Source organism: Carassius carassius, chromosome 50, assembly GCF_963082965.1.
Source record: "Carassius carassius chromosome 50, fCarCar2.1, whole genome shotgun sequence".
Taxonomy (NCBI): domain Eukaryota; kingdom Metazoa; phylum Chordata; class Actinopteri; order Cypriniformes; family Cyprinidae; genus Carassius; species Carassius carassius.
The window spans coordinates 2,089,599-2,115,121 of record NC_081804.1 but is presented as its reverse complement, the minus strand read 5'-3'; the positions used below and the strand labels follow the sequence as shown (position 1 = coordinate 2,115,121).

Genomic DNA, 25,523 nt, shown 5'->3' with positions numbered 1-25,523 from the left:
TAATTGAAAACAAACTGAACAAGTTTGCTGTCTTTCCTTGCCATCTACAAATAATTTTTCCAATTATAACAATTGTCTTTATTTTACGATTCTCTGAACATGCTGATTAATGCTAAATGTTTGTAAAAAAAAAAAAAAAAAAACATTGTGTTAACCGCTTCATTGTTTTGATGCGCTGCTTACTTTGTCTAGAAATGGTGCATACATTGTCTCACAGTCTGGTTGGAACCAAGCAATCGGCCATTTGAATATGTCTGATATATATGCATACATATACAAATCTGATTTGCAGTTAAATGGCACAGGATGTAGAAACACAGACGTCTTCAGATTCCCAGAGTCTCTTTGGTCACCTGACATCCGAGCAGGACATTGCCCACACACACACACTGAGACAGATCACCCACTGAAACACACACACACACAGATCATCAGCGTGAGTCAAAGAACTGAAGATATCTGCTCAAACATCTCTTGATGAACGCTGACTGAATGAATGTGGTCTGGAATGGAGATCTCACCTTTCTGAGAGCCGATCCATGACGCTGCCTTCATGGCCACAAACTGCCACTCCACCTGCTGCTCTATTTTACAGCTGTATAACCAGATCAGAGCCAGGAGAGTGGCCCATACTGACCCATCCACCTGTGTACAGACCATCATCCACTGCATCAGTTACTGGACACTGCACACAATCAGCACTGTCTTATTATGACTTCATCACATCTCTCACCTGTGCTGGTTTCTGATTGGTCAGCTCATCCTCTGTCTTCCCAAACACATCGGCCAGTGTGGCGTCCAGATCCCAGCAGCCGGACGCCTTTTGGAGAGAAACCAGCTGCAGTAACAGATCCTTCTGGGGCTCAGGAGCAGCTGAACACACATACACACACAAACCAGTTTTACACTGCACAGTTTCAGTAAGTAAGCTAGTACTTTCAAAAACATAACCAATGTGACCATCTTGTGTGTGTGTGTATACGATCATTCTTGCTTTCGGAGTCTGTCTGATCATACGACGCAGTCGCAGAACCACTGCGGAAGAAATTCTGGATCTCTGCAAATCACAACAATGATCATTAACCATGAGGAGATGCTGCATTTGTGTTTTAAATTTAGTGAGCTTTAGTGATGCTGCATATTCATTGTGTAACTATCTGTTCTTCTGTTCAGGTGCACTCATGGAAAAAGAGGAAAAGGTCTCTAAAATGAAAACTGTTTTTCTTACGCTTTTCAGAACAAAGTTTAGCATTAACACAAGACATTTCCACAGATATGAAAACATTATGACTGTGAATGTTTATTTGAGCTTGCTATTAGTCTGCTTTTCCGGCACTATTTTAAAAACATATTTAAAAATGATATATGTAATTCACACAAACATTTATATATATATATATAAATATATATATATATATATATATATATAGATAGATAGATAGATAGATAGATAGATAGATAGATAGATAGATAGATAGATAGATAGATAGATAGATAGATAGATAGATAGATAGATAGATAGATACAGCATCTCAAAACCTGCAGAAGTGTAAATGGCCATTCAAAATGAGTTTAAGCCTGCCTTCCGACTCATTTTCAAACTCAAATCATGTGAGAGGGCCTTTTAGTGATTTATTCTGTACATCTGAGATTGTCAGGTTCTCTTACGTTCTGGTACCCAGTTAGACATTTTTAAGAAAGCTCGCTCTGTGAAGGTTCTCAGGGTCTTCTTCTTTGAGCATCGAAACGATTGTTCCTCTGCATAACCTGTCGAAACATTCAGACATTGAGAATAACAAAAGAGAACAAACACAAATAAATATATAAGCAAAACAAGCAAGCAAACAAGAAAAGCTCTTTAAAACTTTGTTCACTTACATGCAGATAAATGTGATGCGTGGGTTCGTACTTCAACTGATAACATAAACAAAATAACACACAAAATTATATATTATTTGTTTACAAAACTTAAATTATGAAAAAACTAAATGTGTCTGAATTTTTAGTTTAATCAGCTTTTGACTGGTAGTGTGTATCATTATTTACAAGTAACAGACTTTTTATTATCATCAGACTTCCTAGAAGCGAATCTGAAAAACATTTGATTTCGCATCTGAGGTAAACATCAAATAGTCAAGTGACAGTAAAAGCAATAAAAACAATGAGCACATTTACATGCATATTGATACGCTGACGAATACCATCATCTTATTGAAAAAGAAAAACATGGTTTACAGGTATTCATGCAAATCAATAACCCAGCAATGCAAGTAAACACATTTACAAGACTTTATTATAATCCCTCTGCAGTCACTAATTTTATCCATTAAAACTCAACCGTGAACATTAAAATAACATATTTAAATAAGTGCAGTCAAATGATTAATCACGATTAATCGCATCCAAAATAAAAGTGTTAAAAACACGCCAGGTTCCACCTCCACACAATCACAACGCACACCCTCACCGGAGTTCTAAATCACATCCACCTGGTCCTCATCACCAGCCTATCACTGCAGCACCATAAAAGCCACACACACGCACTCACACATTGTCCGGTCACGTTCGCGACAAGATCATTCCTGTATGCTTACTATAAGGACTAACTCCTCTTCTACTCTCTCCAGCGATTCTCCAAAGACCCAGTTCCCCAGTGTGCGTGTGTGTGGCTCACCGTCCCTCCAAGAAGTCTTCACTCTACCTGCACGGATCCCTCCTCATTATCATTCATCACTACCTGCTCCTCTGCTTGTGTCTTTGTCAAATAAACATCTTCATTCTGTTACTCCTCAGCTTCCCGAGTGATCCGTAACAGATGACCGGACCAGCACCGCCAGGCACAAGCATGAGCCTCACGGACCCCTTTCAAGATCTGGTTGATGCACTCCGACGAACACTCATGGCAACACCAGCATCTCCTACACCAGCGAGCACTTCCGCCGACCCTGTCATCACTTCCTCACCTGCCGTTCACGCCAGTCCCATGGCCAGGCCGGTGCCCTACTCTGGTTCGGCGGAGGAATGCAGTGGATTCCTCCTTCAATGTTCGCTGGTCCTGGAGATGCAACCGCACTTGTACCCCACTGACCGTTCAGAGGTAGCCTTTATTATTTCCCAGCTGCAAGGTAAAGCACTACTGTGGGCAGATTCTCTCTGGACTCAAAATAACCCAGTTATCCAGTCTTATTCTAGCTTCATCGACCCTTTCCGTGAAGTTTTCGGCAGACCAGCTTGGGACTCTTCCATTGGTGAGAAGCTGTATAATCTAAAACAAGGAAAAATGTCTGTCAATGAATATGCCCTTCAGTTTAGGACTCTGGCAGCCTCCAGTGGATGGAACGAACCGGCTTTACTGACGACCTACCGTCAAGGATTGGAACCCCGAGTGCGGTTGCATCTCGCTGCATACGAGGATACCATCGGACTCGAGCGATTCATCCAGCTATCCATCCGCTTCGCCACTCGTATGCAGTCGCGCTTAGAAGAGCACCAGGGCCAGTCGCATTCCTCCACACCACTCTGCCGACCAGAAAACGTCAGCCCCCCAGAACCAGCCAGCAAGCCTATGATCCTCGACTCCTACCGCCTCACTATGGCGGAGCGTCAGAGACGGCTGGCCCAGAATCTGTGCCTCTACTGTGCAGCCCCGGGGCATGCTATAGCAGTGTGCCCCGTCCGTCCTCCTCGTCCTATGGTGAGTGCCATTCTCCCTTCAAGATACCAAATGAAACCACTCGCCACTATTCTGACACTTACTGCCGCTGACATGTCTCTTCCAGTTTCTGCCCTCCTCGATTCTGGGTCAGGCGGCAACTTCATCTCCGGTGCCCTCTGCCGTCAGCTCAAACTCCCTACCATGGCCACGCCGTCAGCCTACCAGGTCCACACAATCACCGGCAGGCCGCTAAGCAGGAAGTGCGTGCGCCATAGTGTGGGCCCCATATCCCTCCAAACTGGACTACTCCATCACGAGGAGATCCATCTGCTGGTTCTGGAGGAATCCACCGCTGACGTTATTCTAGGGCGCCCATGGCTGGAGCAGCACAACCCTGTGATTTCCTGGAAGACGGGCGAGATCCTGAAGTGGGGCGAAGCCTGTTTCCAATCATGCATCTCCGGTTGTCCAGTTCCAGTCACACCGTCCCCTGAACCTCTCCCAGTCTACTCCACGTCTATTGAGAGCCCAGTTGAAAATCAGTCCATCACCATTCCTCAATGCTACGCCCCCTTCAGCGACGTCTTCTGCCCTAAACGGGCCTCCAAGCTGCCTCCACACCGGCCGTGGGACTGTGCCATCAATCTGCTGCCGGGTGAACCAGTGCCAAAGGGAAGGATATATCCCCTATCCATTCCCGAGGAGAAGGCCATGGAGGAATACATCAAGGAGGAGCTGGCCCAAGGGTATATTCGTCCATCTACCTCCCCTACTGCTTAGAGCTTTTTCTTCATAGAGAAGAAGGATGGAGGCTTGAGGCCATGTATTGATTACCGAGCACTCAATAACATCACTGTAAAATTCCGGTACCCACTTCCCCTCGTCCCAGCTGCCCTGGAACATCTCCGTGGTGCCACTTTGTTCACCAAGTTGTACCTCCGCAGCGCATACAACCTCATCCGGCTACGTGAGGGGGACGAGTGGAAGACTGCCTTAATTACCCCTACTGGTCACTACGAATATTGCGTCATGCCGTATGGGCTTGTTAACACCCCCTCCATATTCCAGGATTTCATCCACGAGGTGCTCCGGGATTTCCTCCACAAGTCCGTCTTGGTATATATAGATGATATCCTCATCTATTCCTGGAGCCTGGCAGAACATCAACGCCACGTTGCAGAGGTCCTGCAACCCCTGAGGGACTACCAGCTCTACCTCAAAGCCGAAAAATGTTCCTTCCATCAGCCCTCAGTGCAGTTCCTTGACTATACCATCAATCGCAGTGGCATCCGGATGGACGAGGGGAAGGTGAGCGCAGTCAAGGATTGGCCCACTCCAACCACCATCAAAGAATTTTAGCGGTTCCTTGGCTTCGCCAATTTCTATAGACGGTTTATACGCAACTTCAGTACCATCACCAGTCCTCTTACCAATCTCCTCCGCCAGAAACCTTCTCTCCTGGACTCCAACCGCCACAGAAGCCTTCCAAACCCTTAAACAGGCCTTTACGACCGCCCCACTCCTGGTCCATCCTGATCCCGATCGGCCCTTCGTGGTGGAAGTGGACGCCTCAACCACCGGTCCTATCCCAGCAGCAGGGGAATCCCAGCCGCCTCCATCCATGCGCCTTCTTCTCCCGGAAACTCAACCCGGCGGAGGTAAACTACGACATCGGAAATTGGGAATTGCTAGCCATCAAACTAGCTCTGGAGGAATGGAGGCATTGGCTAGAGGGAGCCAAACACCCATTTCAAGTCCTCACTGACCATAAGAACCTAGAATACCTTCGAGTAGCCAAGAGACTCAATCCCAGACAGGCCCACTGGGCGTTATTCTTCACCCGCTTCCAATTCACCATCTCGTACTGCCCAGGGGTGAAAAACGTAAAGGCCGATGCCCTATCCAGATGCTACGTTCTCGAAGAGAAATCTGAAACTCCAGAAACCATCCTCCCAGAAAATATCATTGTCTCTCCGATTACTTGGTCTTCTGACACTCTTCCTCCAGCCGAACCTCCTACCAACACCCCGCCGGGTTGCCCCTTCCAGTGCGTACTCGGCTACCAACCACCTCTATTCCCCTGGTCAGGTGAACCCTCGGATGTCCCGCCATCGACTACTGGTTTCGGGAGAGCAAGAGGGTCTGGGACGCGGCACATCACCAATTTCAGCGGGCACTTCGCAGACGCAGGACGACAGCCGACCTTCGCCGATCGGAGGCTCCTAACTACCAACCCGGTCAGAAGGTCTGGCTGTCCACCCGGGACATCCACCTGCGTCTACCCTGCCGCAAGCTCAGTCCCAGATTCATTGGCCCATTCATCCAGCAGATCAATCAGGTCACTTACAAACTCCAGCTTCCCCCTTGGTACCGGGAACTTAAAAAGAACTTCCCTTCTGATTCTGAAGCTTGTCTACAAGTCCGTGTATCAGAATGGTAATGCACATGGTTTGTCTGTAACCATATTAAAAACACTAGAAACACATGCAAACAATGTGAAAACTGGATTGAAGTATTTCAAAATGTCAGAAGGAAACCTGCACGAAATGAGTACATGTTTTCTTGGGGCTAAAAAAAAAAGTTGGAAGTTTGCCACAAGAACGCTTTCCTGTCACATACTGTATCACATCACATGTAGACTTCAATAAGCTGATGGCATGCAGGTGAAATCAGGGCGATAAGTAAAAATCTTTATGCTTAAATAACAGATTATTGTCTGTCTTACCACAATTTGCTTGCATCACGGCAATTACAAAAGACAAATCTGAAAAACATTTGATTTTATCTTAATGTAAACATCAAATCAGTCAGATGACAGTAAAAGTGATTTATACACACACAAATACAATCGTTGCACTAACCATACGCTGACACTCTTCTCTGCTGTAGAGGTCCTTTCACAGTCTGTCTGCTGTCTTTATTAACAGCAATGAAGGCTGTATGAACACTGCTCACTCCTGCCTGAACACTGAGCTCCACCATCCTGCTCCTGATGCCCTCAACATCTGCAGCACCTGACCTCTCCTCCTGCTCCAGAGAACGCATCAGGGTCCGAGCCGCCAGCCGGTGGATGGACAGCCTGCAGAAACATGGAGCAAATGTGTTGGATTAGAAAATAAAACACTCCGTGTCACTCCAATTCAGGATGTTTCTATGTGTGTTACCCAGTTTCCTCAGTTGGTTTGAGCCAGAAGTGGAGCTGGTTTGTTACTGGTTGATCTTTAAGGCTGTATTTGACAGTCACTGTTCCCTCAGAGCCTCCTGAACTCTGTAAGAGAGAGTAAAGACAGATTTTCACAAGCTAAATGAGAGAAACTGGTCTAATTGTAATTATACAATACAAAAAAATCGTGGCCTAATGGTTAGAGAGTCGGACTCCCAATCGAAAGTTTGTGAGTTCGAGTCCCGGGCTGGCAGGAATTGAGGTTGGGGGGAGTGCATGTACGGTTCTCTCTCCTCCTTCAATACCACGACTTAGGTGCCCTTGAGCAAGGCATCGAACCCCCAACTGCTCCCCGGGCGCCGCAGCATAAATGGCTGCCCACTGCTCCGGGTGTGTGCTCACAGTGTGTGTGTGTGTGTTCACTGCTCTGTGTGTGTGCACTTCGGATGGGTTAAATGCAGAGCACAAATTCTGAGTATGGGTCACCATACTTGGCTGAATGTCACTTCACTTTCTTTTCACTTTATAGAAATACATGTAAAACCATCTCACCTCTCCTTTCAGTTGGGCATAAATGAGTGTCCTTTGACCCTGGAAGAGCACATTGATGGGAGGAGACAGTGTGTCAACAGTAAGACCATCTGGAAGGGTCCAATCCACAGAGATATTAACCACAGCGGGCTGCAGCGCAAACCTGAGCGACTGCATCACCTGATATAGTTTGAAGAGAAGGAGAAACCATTGAGACATTTGACCAGGAAACATTTGTGCCTGTGAAATCCAGTGAAGAGCTTTACTTTGGGCTGCATGCGGTCTGTGTCTGTGATGAACTGAGCGTGACCAGATCCCTCTCTGGCCATTCCTGTGATGAGGGCGGCACTCGCACCCTCACCAATCCCGAACGAGAAACACCTGAAGACACGATCAGCTCTGTTACTGTTAGTGATGAAGATATGAATGATGCACAGATCAAACCCAGCAGAGCTTTACCTGTGAGAGTGAGCGTGACTTTTCACCAGGTCCAGCACCTCTTTAGTGTTTCCCACCTCTCCATCTGTGAAGACGAACAGCTGAAGAGAGAAAACAGTCTTAAATCTTTGACTTCACATCGTTACAGTGCATTGTTCGGGTGTAAGCAGAGGTGTTGTACCTGTCTGGGGTGATCGGGGTGACAGCGCTGACTGTAGATGTGTTTTAAAGGCTGTAAAATCTCTGTGCCGCCCATGTCTGATTTCATTTCCTTCACTCTCTTCAGAGCCTGATCCATTGTTTCCTGATTATACACGACACTCTGACTGCAAAGACACACAGAAACACATCTCACCTCCACTGACACATTTCAAAACTGTACATCTATGAATAAAGATCTACAGTTGCTACGGGAAGAAGGACTCAAAATCAGAGCCAAATCCATAGATATTGAAGTAGCATCCCATGGGCAGACTCTTCAACAGTAACAGCAGAGTGTCCTATAGAGAGACATGGATAGAAAGTGAACATGAGATCAAAACTACATTATTTACTAAAGCATACAAGATGCAGTATAACTATTGTATTTACTTTCCTAATGGACATTCCTGGTTTTATTGTGCACAAAGAAAATATGGTTTGTCTTTCAATTTTCATCAAAACATAATAACTTATTTTCCTTTTTACTTTTCATTCCTTTTCCATCAAACACTTGAATTGAGTTTAATATGAAATGTAGATGGACAAAATACAGACACAGTCTCCATTATTCTTCCATGTGCCAAGTTTCATGATGACTTTAAATGTCTCATCTCAAATAATTTAAATAAATGCTGTTTAGTATATTTATTCTTACTTTTGCACTTTCAATGCGCATCTTTGCTCCTGTCCCATGATGCATCATGCTGCCCATACTGCCTGATCTATCAATCACAAAAACAAACTCCCCTTGAGTTGCCAGTGATGACATCACTTCCTCTGGGAACTCTGGGTACAAACTTATCATGACCACTGGGTCCCTCATCAGAGAGCCTGAAATAAAGAAATAGAGAGTCAGTGACAGCTTGAGCACTCAATCCCATAATGCCAGTGAGCTGCAGGTCGTACCTGGCGGGGCAGTGGTCACTCCTGCCTCCACTATAGCAGAGGGCTGATGGGTATCCTGATAGAACACAAACAGCTCAAAGTCCTTATCAAACATGTGACCAGGACTCAGATTCACCTGCACACATAAACAACACATGCTTCAAACTGCTCTGCTCACACATCCAGATAAACACATGAAGACACACAGTACCGTGGCCTGAGTGTGATCAGACTGCAGGAACACTAGAGGATCCAGAGAGCAGTTGGACTCTAGTTTGGAGATGGGCTTTGGAGAGCTCACATGGACACTGAGAATCAGCGTGTAGGGAACAGCTCCACATCCTGATGAAATCTCTGAGACGATACCAGCACCTGAACCTGACAGACACACACGCACACACACACACACACACACACACAGAGTGTGTTAGAATCAGCTTCTCTCCTCTAATAAAGTGTGTGTCAGAGCTGCTGCAGTACCTGCTGGTGTGTATCGGGGGTTGAGTACAGCCGGCAGACAGAAGCGCAGCGAGTGGTCGGCCTGCACAGCGAGCTCAGTGATGTAGATGATGGTGACAGCAGCGTTCTGACCCGCCGACAGACACCCCACACTCAGTCTGAACACATCAGGACTCTCTGGGCTCTCTTCCAACAGAAACGCCTGCTGACCCGAACTCACAGCGTCATCATACTGATCCCTCGCCTGCAAGATACGGTTTAATTAAAAGGTGATGTGTAGTAAGAATATACAAATCAATGTCCTGCAGATTTCTAATATGACTCACACTTTCTCTGTCCTGCACCTCTGCCACAATCTCCTGCTCTCCGATCTTGGCACTGAAGTGGCAGACAGCAGCATCAGCAGGCAGAGGGAAGACGAACAAGGCCTCCAGGGGGCGCTCTTCCTCATTCACATACTGCAGAGTGGAGGAGACTGTGGCTACATGATCCTGAACCCGAACCTGCACCGAGATGCTCTTCAGAGGCACTGAGTCACACAACAACAACACAACAACATCACAAATACAGCTCAAAAACAGCAGAACAACATTACATATACTCCTCACATACAGCTCTCTGAGAGATAAATATTGGCTTTAATAAAATAAATAACTGAATAGGAGAACAAGGTGTGACAAAATAATGTTAAAAAATAATTTTCTTATACTCTGAGTAAAACATAAATTATGTTAAATACTGAGATTTAAAACTCTTACGACCAATTTTCCTTATGTCAAAAATAGCTCAGGTCTCCTACGTATTATACATTTTTTAATTTAAGAAACAGATAACAGCAAACAGGTGAATTCGTACCTGACTCATTTTTCGCAGTTAGAAGACCGCAGATCTCCATCCTGACGCTCCGGAGAAGAAATGACGATTTTTCTTCAAATCGAAAGTGAAACTAAAAACACCTAAACTACTGTCTTTATATCTGCTTTAAATCTTCACCTATGGATTCATTAAAATGAAATGATTAGATCGGTGCTTCTTACATTTCTAATGCGGTCAAAGTCGCTGAATCACTATAAGACCCATAGCAGATAGTGAAGTCATGCCTCATGAATATTAATTGCATTGTTCGCAGGAGCGCCGTGTCCACGTTTGATTCATGAATATTAATTAGGTTACGTTCGGAAAGACCTTGTTGTAATCGTATTTAGATTCAACAGAATGGATAGTTCTTTGGTTAAGGTAATTTTCCTCTAATCTCTTCGACAAACAGTTATTCTAATATTCATTAATATGTACTCTTTATTTTACCTAATTTCACGTTTTAAATATTGAAACCCATATTTAACACTTTGATTCTACAGCAGTGTGAAAGTATCCTGACTGAGTGAATGAGGAACAACAGTTTTATTAAATCACTGACAGACAAACAAAATCCAGGAGAAAAGTCATTAAAAAAACACAAAAACAAAAACATTAATTTAATTTAAATTGTTTTAGATTTCAAAACAGCAAACATCTTGGAAACATTATTATATATGTTTTTTATTTTGGAACATAAAACTCAAACGGTGCAGGTCACATATATAGAATTTGGTTTAGAATAGAACAAAATACAACTTTACTAAACTAAATTTTACTGAGACAAGTACAGGACCCATCTCTTTAACCTTGCTTACACATAATACACTAATATGATTCTAATATCCAAATCCGTTAAAGGATTTTTAGGCTGCATTAATTAGGTTAACCGGAACTGGGAATGCTTCCCATAACACCCGAGGTACTTGTTACATCATTAGAACAATGGCATCTACGCTAATATTAGTCTGTTTCTCTCTGTCATGAATTAAACCTTAATAATCATCGGGAAGAAGGAGGCGGTAACCGGCGGACAATCAAATAACATTTTAATAATACAAAATAAGCACAAAACAGCGCACCAGCCCCTCACGGACGACTGGTGCGCTCAAATAAAAACCAAAACACAACTAAAAGCCCAGGCCTGTTCCTCTCTCATCCTTCACTGTCGTCGCTCCAGTTTTATATCCTTCCATCTCCTATGTGGGACTCGAGACCGGTGGTGGGTCGCAGGTGTCGCTGATTTCACAATCACTCCACCGGCCTCACTCGTGTTCCCACATCCCTCGGCCCCGCCCCACTCGTCACATATCCCCATCGCCCCTCGCAGGCCGGGGGGTACCCTCGAGACTGCGCTCTACTCCCCCCCCCCCCCTCCCTCCGGGGAGACCGCTCACGGGGACCTACGGGAACCTGGGGGTAGGACAGACGAGGCGAGAGAAAAGGAGATGGAAGGAGGAGCGACAGAGGGGAGAGAGGGGAGAGAGGGAAAAAAAAAATTCTGGTTCCCCGACGCACTGCTGCTCGGCCCTCCACCAGCTGGGTGATCTCCTCCGCGGTGCCTGGCGGTGGCACTGGGCAGCCCTCGGCGGACGGCACGACACTCCTCCGCCGCCCGGTGGACGGCTCCTCCGGTTTTGGGCAGCCGGCAGGAGTCCCCCGTTCCCTGCTCCTCCCCGTTCAGGCGGTGCGCTGTTTCACACAAAACAGCGCACCAGCCCCTCACGGAAGACAGATCCCCTGTCTCAGAGGACCACCAGGGCAAGACCACAGGAAACAGATGATTCTTCTGCACAATCTGACTTTGCTGCAGTCTGGAATTGAACTACTGGTTTCGTCTGGTCAGAGGAGAACTGGCCCCCCAACTGAGCCTGGTTTCTCCCAAGGTTTTTTCTCCATTCTGTCACAGATGGTGTTTTGGTTCCTTGCCGCTGTCGCCTCTGGCTTGCTTAGTTGGGGTCACTTCATTTACAGCGATATTGTTGACTTGATTGAAAATGATTGCACAGATACTATTCAAACTGAACTGAGATGATGTTATCACTGAATTCAATGATGAACTGCCTTTAACTGTCATTTTGCATTATTGACGGTTTTCCTAATTAATGTTAGATATTTACGACTCTTGATTGGACCGCCTCTGACGTGATACCTCCGATAGCCAATGACAGCCAGTAAGCGTCACCTACTGGATGTAAAATTACCACAAAATTGGAAGGAGGTTCCAATACGTAAACTTGGGAAAAATTTTACAATTCCTGGAAATTATAGACCGAATTGCTTTGACGTCTAATATTGGTAAGATAATGGAAGAAATGGTGGATGAATGGTTAATGTATCATGTGGAAAATAGTAAATTGTTGTCCAAATATCAGAGTGGTTTTAGGAGAGAGAGAAATACAATGGATCCGGCTGTGTGTTTAGAAGACGAAATAAGGAAAGCACAATGTCATGGTTCTGCCTTCATGTCCTGGTTTTTTCTCTAGTCTTGTGGCAGGATCATGACAGGCCCATGTTTTGTGTACAAGCACATGGCCTTGTCTTTGGGCCATGTGCTCGTGTTGTCTCGTTCCCTTGCCCCGCCCCCCTTGTTACCCTAGTTTTGTCATCATTGATTTACCTGTTCCACCTGTTGTTCATTAGTAGCCTCCCTTTATAACCTCATGTGTTTCTCTGTCTCTTTGTCGGTTCATTGTTTAAGATTGTCAAACGTTGTTTAATATTGCCTATTTCTGTCAAATGTTGCTAACTGTTAATGTATGTGAGAACTGTCCGTAAGTAAGTCTGTAGAGAGTCTTGTCTAAGTAGTTGTTTGATCCTGTTTTAGTCATAGTCTAGTTTGTAAAGTGTTAGTCTAGTTTTGTCATCTTTTGTCTGTCTAGCCCTTGTTTTGCCCCCTCGTGGGTTTTGTTTTCCTGTTTTGTATAATAAACCGTGTTGCTGTGACATCTGTCTGCATTTGGGTTCATCCTCCACTCCATCCACATAACAGAATGAACCGACCAAAAAGGAACCCAGCAGACAGTATGTCCTCCCTGCTCCGGCAACAATCACAGATACGTGAACAATGCTGGTTGACGTCCCCCACCGACAGAGAGAGGGTCAACCTTCCAGTCCCGTGCCAGGGTGAGTGGATCCTGAAGAATTATGCCCAACTCTGGGATCGTTTCTCTCGGGAGAAGCCGCAGAGTCCCACCGTGTTGTCGCCACCAGTGTGTTTTTCTAGGGGACCAGGCTCACTCCACTTCGTCCGAGGTCCCATCCACTCCTGTGGATCTTCGTGGCAAACGAGGAAGATGGACTTCGTGGGATTCTCTGTCGGACTCATCCTCGGCTGAGTCCGCGCCTTCTGAGACTGCCAGTCCGACGCAAGTCACAGATCCCGCTGAGCTTCACCAACCGGCGACATGTCCGGCTCTGTCTTCCACACCGCGACCTAAGAGGAAGAGGAGGAGAAAGGGAGCCTCTCGCCCTTCATCTCTGCTGGTCCCGGAGCCCGCTACTGCAAGCGCTGTCCTAAGCGCTGTCCCAGAGCCCGCTACTGCAAGTGCTCTCCCAGGTGCTGTCCCAGAGCCCGCTACTGTAAGCGCTGTCCCAGGTGCTGTTCCAGAGCCCGCTACTCCAAGCGCTGTTCCCGAGCCCGCCACTGCAAGCGCTATTCCCGTGCCCGCTGTCGTGAGTGCTGCAGAGAGAGCAGCGGCCGATTCAGCTGCTGAAGCTGTCTTGCGGGCTGTTTCCGCGCATCAAGAAATGCCTGTCCTCATCGCTGCTGACACTTTGGCTGAATATCTAAAGCGTCTTGTCCAGATTCTCGAAGCCCCTGGCAAGTCTGTCATGTCTAGTACTGAGTCCAAAGATTCTGTGAGCGCCGAACCCCAGTCAGCTGCCGTGAGCGCCGAACCCCAGTCAGCTGCCGTGAGCGCCGAACCCCAGTCAGCTGCCGTGAGCGCCGAACCCCAGTCAGCTGCCGTGAGCGCCGAACCCCAGTCAGCTGCCGTGAGCGCCATACCCCAGTCAGCTGCTGTGAGCGCAGTACCCCAGTCTGCTGCGGACGATGATCTCCCCGATTTAGAGATGGGGAGCGCTGATACGGAGCCGTCGTTGGGGGGCTCTATTCTTGCTTCTGCTCCAATATCACCAGCAGTATACCCTGTCTTGTCTTCTGTCGTGTTGCCTCCTGTCTCCCCTGTCAAGCTGCCTACTGTTTCCCCCAAGTCATCCCCTCATGTGTCTCCAGCCAAGTTCCCCCGGAGTCCCAGTCCTCAGTCCTCGTCCCGGAGACCCAAGACCCCCAGTCCTCCCATCCACCCTGGACTGCCCTCTAAGGACTTTGTGCTTCCCCCACCTCCTCTGCCTTGTTTATTGTTTTTGATTTTGCACCCTAACCCTGTGATTGTTTTTTCATGTTTGCCTTTAGTGTTATTTGTCATGTCCTGTTGGTTTGTGTCTTTGTCCCAGTCAGTCGTGTCTCGTGTTTGATGTTCCCTTGAGGAGCGTCTGGAAGCCGCTCCTTAAGGGAGGGGTTCTGTCATGGTTCTGCCATGGTTCTGCCTTCATGTCCTGGTTTTTTCTCTAGTCTTGTGGCAGGATCATGACAGGCCCATGTTTTGTGTACAAGCACATGGCCTTGTCTTTGGGCCATGTGCTCGTGTTGTCTCGTTCCCTTGCCCCGCCCCCCTTGTTACCCTAGTTTTGTCATCATTGATTTACCTGTTCCAGCTGTTCATTAGTAGCCTCCCTTTATAACCTCGTGTGTTTCTCTGTCTCTTTGTCGGTTCATTGTTTAAGATTGTCAAACGTTGTTTAATATTGCCTATTTCTGTCAAATGTTGCTAACTGTTAATGTATGTGAGAACTGTCCGTAAGTAAGTCTGTAGAGAGTCTTGTCTAAGTAGTTGTTTGATCCTGTTTTAGTCATAGTCTAGTTTTGTCATCTTTCGTCTGTCTAGCCCTTGTTTTGCCCCCTCGTGGGTTTTGTTTTCCTGTTTTGTATAATAAACCGTGTTGCTGTGACATCTGTCTGCATTTGGGTTCATCCTCCACTCCATCCACATAACAACAAATAAATACAGAGAGTGTAGTGGCTGTCTTCTTCGACATAGAGACAGCGTACGACATGGGGTGGAGAGAAGGAATGTTAATAAAATTATGTAAGTTGGGTATTAAAGGTCAAAAGTATAGATGTATCAAGGATTTTTTATCAGTAAGAGCACTTTTTATCAGTAAAAGTGAGAATAGGAAATAGTTATTCAGAAAAGTTAATGATTGAAAATGGAACTCCACAAGGAAGTATAGTGAGCCCTTTATTGTTTTCCATAATGATAAATGATGTATTTGAACATTTGGGTAATGGTTGGGCAGTGAATGGGGGGCAGATAGGATGGTGTTAAAGGCCATGTATATTGGATTGATTAGATTATGGTTGTTAGATTATGGTTGTGTGGTGTATGGATCAGCAGCAGAAATGTCTCTTGGAAAGTTAGATAATATACAGCATCAGGTATTGAGATGATGTACAGGAGCTATGAAAACTACACCATTTACAGCACTACAGGTTGAAATGGGGAAATGTCATTATAAATGAGAAGGGTACAGTCAACAGTCAATTATTGGGTTAATCTACTAGGCCATAGTCAAGAGCATCCAATACTAGATATTTTAAAACCTTGTTGGGAAAAAGAGGGGAGGAAAATTAAAAGCTTTAGATGGACAGTGACACAGAAAGCAACAGCAATTGAAGTTAATCTGTTCAATGTTACCATTACCTGTAATAAAACCTTGTTTACTTTCAGATGCTACAGTAGATTTTACATTATTAAGAAAAATAAGAGTGAGGAATATAATTTATATAATGTGCAGACATATGTTAATGAGTACTACAGCTATGATGAGATCTACAATGAGTTTGGTCAATGGGGTAGCGTTTACTGTTCCAGAATTTCATCTATCAGTAAGAAAAAGGATCAGTGATGAGTTATCTGTTTATACAGGGGAAATTATTGCACTACTATTAGCAATAGAGTAGATAGAAGAGATAATTGAAATTAGCTGTTTGTTCAGATTCATGTTCATCTTGGCTAGTGTCCAATACAGTCACTCGGAAAGTAGACCAGACATTTTAATAGAAATAAAGTAAAGCAGGGATAGGCAACTCCGGTCCTGGAGGGCCACTATTCTGCAGAGTTTAGCTCCAACCCTAATTAAACACACCTGAAAAAGGAAATCAGTGTTTTCGGGATTACTAGATAGATAGAGGCAGGTGAGTTTTTATGAGGGCTGAAGCTAAACTCTGCAGGATAGTGGCCCTCCAGGACCGGAGTTGCCTATCCCTGATGTAATGGTTATTTAACATTCAAAAGATGGGGATTAAAGTGGTATTTGTATGGGTGCTGGCGCATATTGGTATCCAAGGAAATGAAACTGCAGATATAGAAGCAGTTAAAAACAACAACATTAACTTAATTGTTAATCTAAGTTAGAATGAAATCAAGAGTATTATTAAGAAAAGACTGAAGGAAAGGTTGCAAAAACAATGGGATAAGAAGGGGTTTGTGGTTTTAGAGAATTCAAAGGAAAGAAGGCAAAATTTGTCTTGATACATTTACATTTAATCATTTAGCAGACGCTTTTATCCAAAGCGACTTACAAATGAGAACAACAGAAGCAGTCAGGTCAACAAGAGAACAACAACAGTATACAAAGTGCCATGACAAGTCTCAGTTAGTCTAGTATAGAACGCATAGGTAGGGTATTTTTAATAAAATTAAAAGACAAGAAAAGGAAAACTGCTAGTGTTAGTTGGTTAAGTGCAGGCGAAAAAGATGAGTCTTTAGATGTTTCTTGAAAATGAGTAAAGACTCAGCTGTACGAATTGAGATTGGGAGGTCATTCCACCAGCTGGGCAAAGTCCAGGAAAAGGTCATTGAGAGTGATTTTGAACTTCTTTGGGATGGTACCACAAGGCGTCGTTCACTTGCAGAGCGCAAACTTCTGGAGGGCACATAAGATTTAACTCAATGAGTTTAGGTAAGTTGGTGCCGTGCCAGTGGTCGTCTTGTAGGCTAGCATCAGTACCTTGAATTTGATCCGAGCAGCAACTGGTAGCCAGTGTAACCTGGTGAGGAGAGGAGTAACGTGAGCTTTTTTTGGCTCATTGAAGACAACCCTCGCTGCTGCATTCTGGATCAATTGCAGAGGCTTGACAGTACATGCAGGAAGGCCCGCCAGGAGAGCATTACAATAGTCCAGTCTGGAGAGAACAAGAGCTTGGACAAGAAGTTGGGTTGCTTGCTCTGACAGGAAGGGTCTAATCTTCCTAATGTTGTATAAGGCAAACCTGCAGGACCGGGTTGTTGTAGCAATAATGTCATAACTTTGATAGAAATGTATTTAATGGATTACAATCAATCAAAACTACAGACAACTGTTATTATGACAATATTTACACAGCTATACTTTGCTAAATACTATAATATTTTCAGCACCTTTGTCTGCGCTGTTCTTCATTTACAAACACGTCATTAAAATTAACTGTAACTCAGTGAATACTCAACAAAGAGACATGAGAGAGATATCTATAGAAAGCCTGACATGTCTACTTTTAAACTAAAAAGTGCTGCCGAAAACAGATATTCTGTGATAAAGTAATCCATATGAAAATAACGCGATGTCCGTTTTTCATGTCTCCCTTTTTCATTATCTTCTAATGCGACCACGCCCCCGCGCTGAACGCTCTATTCAGATTCTAATTTTACACTGAAGCTCACGGCTTGAATACACCCACACAACAGAAGACAACACAGCCAGACTGTTCTACAAGTTTTTTTATTTTACTGTTTGCTTCGCGATGAAAGGAATTAGACATAATTTACCCCAAAAAAGATGTGATGTGGTTGAGGATTTGAGATTTGGATTTTTCTTCAGAAAAAAAGGATGAAGCGCTTTATTCAGCAGAGATCATAAACATGAGTAAGTCTCTTTTTATTTATTTATGTACTTGTAATAGTTTTCACATAACATGTAAACATTTTACTAGTTAGACAATAACAATATACATATATGTTTACTGCAGTTTGTTATTCTTTTAGCTATTTATCTATAGCAGCTAATGAATCAGAAGTCGGACATTTGCAGAAAATAGGGTACTTCTGCAGTGGATACATAAGCTGAAGAATAGAAACAAATAAATCATTTTCTCAAAAAATAAAATGACAACTGAGCATTTAATCTTTGAATCTTTAAATGTGTGCTGCTTTTAAGTTTATTTATTGCATCCGCACTGCCACTCTAATTTTCCTTCATGTAGCTCTGCATCACTCTACAATGAAATTTTAGACACCACTCTACCCCAATAATCATATTAGTACCTCAGGACTACTTATGAATACTTATAACTCGTAACACTGTCTAACTTTATTGTATCAGTAACTACTACTTATTTGTATATATTGCTCCTTATCCACGTAGGGATGAGTGTGCCATCCACCAGGCCCAAGACTCTGGGGATGCCAGCAATGGCATGACAGCCCTGGTGTACCTCCTGGACTCCTGCCGGCAGACGGATGTAATCCCCAAATGGCGTAGAAGTGCGTTGGTGACAGTGTGGACGCACCTCCACACCGAGGTCTTGCTTAGTCCGTAGCCTTTCCCACGACCTCTATGAAGCTCTCTGTAGCAAAAAATCGTAGCGCTGCAAGCAGCTGGACTTCAGGGATTAAAGCAAAATTCCACCGCATTAGCCTGGAAGGTGTGAGAAGGTCCAGCAGCTCCATAAGGAGTTGTCTTGGGAGGCAAATTTTTTTTTATATAGCCACTTCAGGCAAAATGTCAAAAGGTCTTAAGTTTTGCCGAAAAATATTTTTTTGACATGGCTCCGCAGCCAGCGCCGTCTTTGATTCAATACACACACAAGGACACATTGGATCGCTGCCATAGTTCATCGCTTACTGGACACCACCATTTATAGATCTTAGCCATTTGGAGCCAAATTGTTTGCCAGATTTTAATTATCAAAAGTGACTGAAAATTTTAACGCTTTAATGACATTACGAAATAGCCTAGGCTAATTATCACCATATTAGTTCTGATACCACAAAGTCAACTTCATAAATAGGCCTGTATCCATTGCGAACATATTTTATTATGAGTCTTAAAATGTCCATAACACAAAATCATTGTTGAGCCACAACATTGTCAACATACCATAGTTTGACTTGTACTGCGCTGCGCTGATTTCTAAAGACTGCTGCACAGTAGCGTCTTGAGCTCAAACAAGGCTAAGAGAGAGCTTACGAATGGTCCAGAACAACCTTACGAAAGTGTGACTTACAGAAGATATACTTAGCGTACGAACGTGTCGGGAATCATGCCATAACATTAAGAGAGAGGTCAAGGAAGAACTACATAGGGATAAGAACGTTTTGGGGAACCGGGCCCAGATTTTTGAAAAGTAGCTAAATTGTTATTCCATGGTAAAAAAAGAAAAAAAGCTTTCATGTGAATAAGTAGATCCAAACCTTTGATTTGTAGAGTAAATAAAAAATGTAAAAATCCAATGATTAATGAGGTGTGAGGAATGGCATGTTTCACCTCATATGCTCCTTAGTATTTGATGCATTTCAGATGGTTCTTGAAAAAATGGTGGGTCATTTTCGCCTGTGAATCACTTTTGGGAGGGTGCCTGTAGGAACCGTAGTTGTTTGTGGAACCATGTTTTTGATGACCAATCATGAGACCTTTACAGGTGGCAACTAATAAATGTCCAAGCCCGTCAACAAAGAATTCTGTTGGGAATATAGAATAAAAACAGATTCTTGAATAAACACTTATTATCTCTGGCATCTCTTTCTCTATAGCTGGCATGTAAATAATTTGTTCACCATGGATCATGAATAAGTTCCATTCACATTTCTCCGTTGGTCAGCTGTCATAAACTGTTGTTCTTGGACAATAAATCAAAATCTGTACCACACCCATTGCTTTGAATTATCTAAGACCTAAGCCCTATATGCCATTAATTATTTTACTACAATGGATGAATATCGTATGTCAAAAGGCATAGTTTCACTTTAGGCAGGTCTACATGCAACTCTAATAACAGACTTAATCTAAAATAGATGGATGACTTCATCTGATCTGAATGTTTTAAGATCCACTCACCAGTGTGAGCCACTCTTTTGAGGAACGGGTCAAAACTGACCCTCCGCACAGCCTCCGTCCGGCCCAGGAAGTAGTTGACGACTCCATCTGCAAAGAAGCAGCCGTTGAAACCCGGCAGGGGCGCATGGGTACGAGAGACACGCGTGATACAGCCGCCTTCCTCGCTGTTCCCTTCCTCGTATTTCAGCTGGAAAGCAAACTGATTTCTTTCTACCTGACCACCAACCTGATGGGGAGAGAAAGAATAAGATCAGTCAAGGTCTTTCGCAAACATAAAAATAAGAAACAATATTGAGCACAATAAAAATCTCTATTGGATTGAGCAATATTTTTCATACTTTAGTGAACTATAAACATTTATTGCACATGTGAAACAGTCCAAAGTTCACAGGTATAACAACTCACAGTTATTTTTATTCAGCCAGGATGCATTAAATAAACCAAAAGTGACAGTAAAAGACATTTATAATGGTAAAAAAAAGATTTCAAATAAATGCTGTTATTTATTCATCAAAGAATCCTGAAAATAAATAAACCACAATTTCCATGATAATATTAGGCAGCACTACTGTTTCAATATTGATTATAATATAAAAAGTTTCTTGAGCTGCAAATCAGAATATTAGAATGATTTCTGAAGGATCAGGTGACACTAAAGACTGGAGTAATGATGCTGAACATTCAACTTTGATAACAGGAATACATATGACTTATTAGATTGTAATAATTTTTCACAATATTACTGTTTTACTGTATTTTTATCAAATAAATGCAGCCTTGGTGAGCAGACAGTCATAATGTTGTTGTTTTTTTTGTAATTGCAAATGTCATCAAGATGATAGAATTGACATAATTACCACATCTAGTTCAGGAACGGCTTCCATAATGTTCACAAAGCTCTCAATGCGTGTCTCATTGAGAAACACAAAGTCATCATCCACCCACAGGAAGTATTTAGTGGTGACCTGCGACACTGCCAGATTTCTTCCTGCAAACCAGCCCTGAAAAGCCAAACAATGAAACAAGTAATCTTCACACGTCAGGAAGATTATATTAACAGTCAACTTGAAAAACCTGAGGTTTGTACCTGTGCTGGGGGCATTATGTAGTGCTCTATATTGTCACCGACCACCTTCTCTGGGTTCAGACTGTCATCAGCAACAATGATCTTTATTTTTGGGTAGTTCAGACGGATACTGTTGATGAGGACGTTTAGTTCTTTGTAACGCAGAAATGCTTTAATTAGCACAGTCACCTGAGAGTTCACATCTACAGAGAGAGAGAGAGAGAGAGAGTGGGAGACAATTATTATGGTGTTTGTGTTCACATGATACAGACACTGTGATTACACTGTACAATTAAGAAAAATGACAGAAAGTGCATAACAAAATCACTAAAACTAAAGTGAAAACTGAAGATAAAAATAAATGCTATTCAAAATATTAATAAAACTATAATAGTATATAAATGATAATAAAATAACTGTTTAGAAGCACACACTGCACTCTGAACTGTGTAAAAATATTGATGAAAAAAAGTTCTGTGGTCTAAACTTAATATAAAAACTGTAAAGATTTAATTGGGATGTTTCATGTAATTAAAAAAAAATGTGGGTATGAAAAAGAACAAATAAGACCCAGAATCCAGTCTATGAAATGTCACAATTAATGGTTTTTGATTGAGACAATTTTTTTTTTTTCAATTATGTACATTTAGGTTTTCTGTTAGGGATTTTGTTGTTAAATTGGACCCTCTTTACATTAAGTGTCTCTACCTGTGTACTTACATAGTAACTGCATGTGTCCGTAGTATGTAACCATAGTGTAAGTACACATAGGTACATAGCATATACAGCTGTAATATTTCTGTAACAACACACATGTAACAACCCTCAGATGGTTTGTGTAAGTACAAATGTATAACAGGACATTGGTCACAATACTTTTTTTCTCTTCACTAAGTACTTGTGTAACAGGAATTATATAACTACATTTTGTAACAACATTATGTATAAGAGTAATTGGAACCATTTAATCCAAGGGGTGGAAATAGGATCCAGGGTGTGGGAATGGGTAGGTTTAGGGATATGTAAAGTAAGAGGAGTTAGATCTCGAGTTGGAGTAGGTGCACCACTGTAATAACAGTGTACTTGCATGGTAACTCCTCAGGAACTGTCCACTTAATATAAAGTAACATTTTGGACACCAACCACAATTTCTATGTAAAACCTAACTTACTGGCTGCTGCTGTGTAACATCAGAGTAATTACATGATAAATCCAATGTAAAGTGTAACACATTCTTTACCAAAAAGTGCTATTAGTCCTGTTACACATTTGTACTTTCATTACCAAAAACTGTTGTTACCAATGTCCTGTTACACATCTGTACTTACACATACCATTCAGTGGCTTGTTACATATGTGTAGTTAGACAAACATTACAGCTATGTACCGATTTGTACTTACACTGTGGTTACATAAAATGTACACATCTAGTTACTATTTAAGTACACAGGTATTAGGGACACAAAATATAAAGTGGGACCAGGGTAAAGATTTAGGTAAAGATCATGCTGCATGATGATATCTTGTAAATTTCCTACCGTAAATATATAAAAACTTAATTTTTAATTAATAATATGCAATGCTAAGAGTTCATTTGGAAACTTCAAAGGCGATTTTCTCAGTATTTTTATTTTTTTGCACCCTCAGATTCTATTCTATTCTCATTTCAAGTATTAGTTCTATGTTATTTTTTAATTATTGTTATTACAGTGTAAAAATATTTATGTATCTTTTTTTACAGTGTAAGTATGAGTATTTGAGCTCACCTTTTCCTGGGTCAAACAGAACAGGAACTGACAAACGTCTGATCTCAATCGGGAATATGACCTCATGATTCTCAAAAGAGAAGTACGCTAAGGACATGAATGCATTGGTCAGTACAAAAGTATATGACTTATGATACTTTTAACATAATAGTATCATAAAAGTTGTCCCTGTGTGACTCATTATATTCCAAGGGCTTTTCCAAATACCCACATTAGCTGTCTTGGCCATTTGAAAGCAGGTTCACACAACTTGAAGTAAAACACCAAAGTGCAGCGCCCTTAACACACCCTAAATCCACACTATCTTGAATACTGCTCTGGAATGGTATTTGAGGCTAAGAGTATCCCATCATGCATCATGTTCTGGAAATAAATCATGATACTTTTGCAGAGATCTCACAAGGTGTTGTGGAAACCTTTCCAGTGTAAGTTAAATATGAAAGATAATTAGATTTGGTAGTAAAACAAAGTGTTGCTCATTTTAGGATGAGTATTTTGTACAACATTTGCAACTGCTTTTTATCACTTAATTAGAAGCACCACTATTACTAAACTGAAAAGACATTCAGAATGCAAAGTATTCAAAATCAAAATAAAGTTCTGTAAACACTTGCATTTTTGTAAACACTATAAGTGTATCCCATCGCATAATGAAAAGTTCTACACAGACTTCTGGTCTACATGCTCACTTGAAAACTTGGGTCAAATACAGGAAATATATCATGTATGTAAACAACTGATCAAGTGCAAAGACCGCAAGTGTGGGATTTTGGACAAGCCCCAAGTCATTTTTTTTTAAATGTCTGTTTCTTTTTTTTCTGTTAGATGGGTCCAATGTTTTTTGGAACCTAAAATTCTTCAACAAACATCTGTGTTCCGCAGAAGAAGTCTAAACAGCTATAGAATGACATGACAATAAACGATGATAAAATTCAGGTGAACTATTCCTTCAGGTCACAGGTTACGTACCGAGGTCTTCGGTCTTGATGTGGTAGATGGTGCTGGTGTAGGTCAGTCTGCTCAGCAGGTCGTTGAGCTGTTGGAGGCTGCTGGATGAGATGTTCAGATGTTGCTCATTCTGGCCCTCCACCTGCTCTCCTTCCTGGACATTCATCACTGAAAGCACTCCTTTATGCACCCTTAGAGAAACCTGGAGAGGTTTCATATAATTTTACCTCATTTTATACATTTCACACATGATGAATCCTTTTGAAAAACACCCAAAATAAAGGCAGGGTAGGTGATTTGGTTCAGAAACATGCTGGCTGAAAGTCTCTTCACGTCCCAATAGCAATCAATAGTTAAGTGGTCTAAATGTATTTATTTGTTTTCATATCATCTGTGGAATATATATAATCTGATTGTGATTCTGATTTTCAGGGAGGGTAGGATCCTATGCTTTCACAGCTAGCTTGCTATTGCTAGCCTCTACGAAATCACCTACCCTACCTTTAACAGCTTTAGATCAAAAGCTCACAAAGCATCAATTAAAAGAAGGAAAAACAGCAGACCCCCATTCAGAGACCGTCTGAAACAAACCAATGATTGTGATCAATGTTACGGCCAGCTCGTAACCGCAACAAAGATGGGACAGCCACACCACTGAATTAATATAATTAATATTTATTACAAGATCTAGGGGTTTACAGAATACAAAAATGCAGACAACGATCGATCCCAAAACGAGGCAACCCGAGGCCAACCGGAGATGATGTCAACTCTCCGTGCCCCCCTCATTGCATAAAACCACGATATTTATCTCCACCTCCTAATGGGAGTCAGTTGTCCTGTATCTCTGCGGCCGCCTGCAACACAAGGAAAAAACAAAACCAAATACCAAGAAAGGAACACACCCATACCCATAACACCTCCCCCCTTAAGAGAAAGGATCCTTACAAGAGGACCTCTAAAATGTGAAAATTAGGTATTCATTAAGTTACAAAAGGTCTAAACATAACCACTAAACCCACAGCAAACCCAGTATGATCCTTTAACCTGATCCCCCTCTACAAATTGAATCAGCAACTCCCGGTGCATGGGCACGAGATAAGGCATCAGCCAGTACATTCTCCACACCCCTTATGTGTCGAATGTCCAAAGGATAGGGTTGTAGGAAGAGAGACCATCGAATAAGACGCTGGTTTGGGCTCTGCAAAGAATGCAATTAAAACTTGACTAGCGTCAACCTGGATCTGAAAAGCCTAAGCCTCCAAATCTGTTACAAGCCTGGCTCAAAGCAAGCAACAGAGTAGGGAAAGACCACACGTGGAATAGCAATATATTCTAGATTTATTACGTAAATAGAATTTAACAAATTTTTGATACAGTCAGTAATGAAGATGGCTT

The 25,523-nt window shown here is 42.7% G+C and overlaps 2 protein-coding genes across 2 annotated transcripts in view; both read right to left on the bottom strand.

The window, feature by feature from the left end:
- Positions 1 to 179: 179 nt before the first annotated feature.
- LOC132133471 (von Willebrand factor A domain-containing protein 5A-like) overlaps positions 180 to 25,523 on the bottom strand; it is a 57,642-nt gene continuing 32,298 nt past the window's right edge. The window contains exons 2-20 of the mRNA XM_059546316.1: positions 10,188 to 10,280; positions 9,659 to 9,861; positions 9,354 to 9,576; positions 9,085 to 9,251; positions 8,895 to 9,009; positions 8,644 to 8,819; positions 8,199 to 8,287; positions 7,969 to 8,113; positions 7,809 to 7,888; positions 7,616 to 7,730; positions 7,371 to 7,529; positions 6,820 to 6,923; positions 6,517 to 6,734; positions 6,381 to 6,419; positions 1,669 to 1,767; positions 983 to 1,057; positions 734 to 873; positions 522 to 645; positions 180 to 406 (exon numbers count right to left, since the gene is read on the bottom strand). Of these exons, the coding sequence (XP_059402299.1) occupies positions 327 to 406; positions 522 to 645; positions 734 to 873; positions 983 to 1,057; positions 1,669 to 1,767; positions 6,381 to 6,419; positions 6,517 to 6,734; positions 6,820 to 6,923; positions 7,371 to 7,529; positions 7,616 to 7,730; positions 7,809 to 7,888; positions 7,969 to 8,113; positions 8,199 to 8,287; positions 8,644 to 8,819; positions 8,895 to 9,009; positions 9,085 to 9,251; positions 9,354 to 9,576; positions 9,659 to 9,861; positions 10,188 to 10,227 (2,391 nt within the window). The 5' untranslated portion in view covers positions 10,228 to 10,280 and the 3' untranslated portion in view covers positions 180 to 326. The remainder of the gene's footprint in view (positions 407 to 521; positions 646 to 733; positions 874 to 982; positions 1,058 to 1,668; positions 1,768 to 6,380; positions 6,420 to 6,516; positions 6,735 to 6,819; positions 6,924 to 7,370; positions 7,530 to 7,615; positions 7,731 to 7,808; positions 7,889 to 7,968; positions 8,114 to 8,198; positions 8,288 to 8,643; positions 8,820 to 8,894; positions 9,010 to 9,084; positions 9,252 to 9,353; positions 9,577 to 9,658; positions 9,862 to 10,187; positions 10,281 to 25,523) is intronic.
- On the bottom strand, positions 19,636 to 24,547 carry LOC132133563 (beta-1,4 N-acetylgalactosaminyltransferase 2-like). The gene is made up of 6 exons (XM_059546445.1): positions 24,147 to 24,547; positions 23,178 to 23,264; positions 21,433 to 21,614; positions 21,203 to 21,346; positions 20,346 to 20,571; positions 19,636 to 19,969 (listed from the first exon to the last, which is right to left on the bottom strand). The coding sequence occupies exons 1-6, from the start codon at positions 24,340 to 24,342 to the stop codon at positions 19,788 to 19,790; spliced, it is 1,017 nt and encodes a 338-aa protein (XP_059402428.1). The 5' UTR covers positions 24,343 to 24,547; the 3' UTR covers positions 19,636 to 19,787.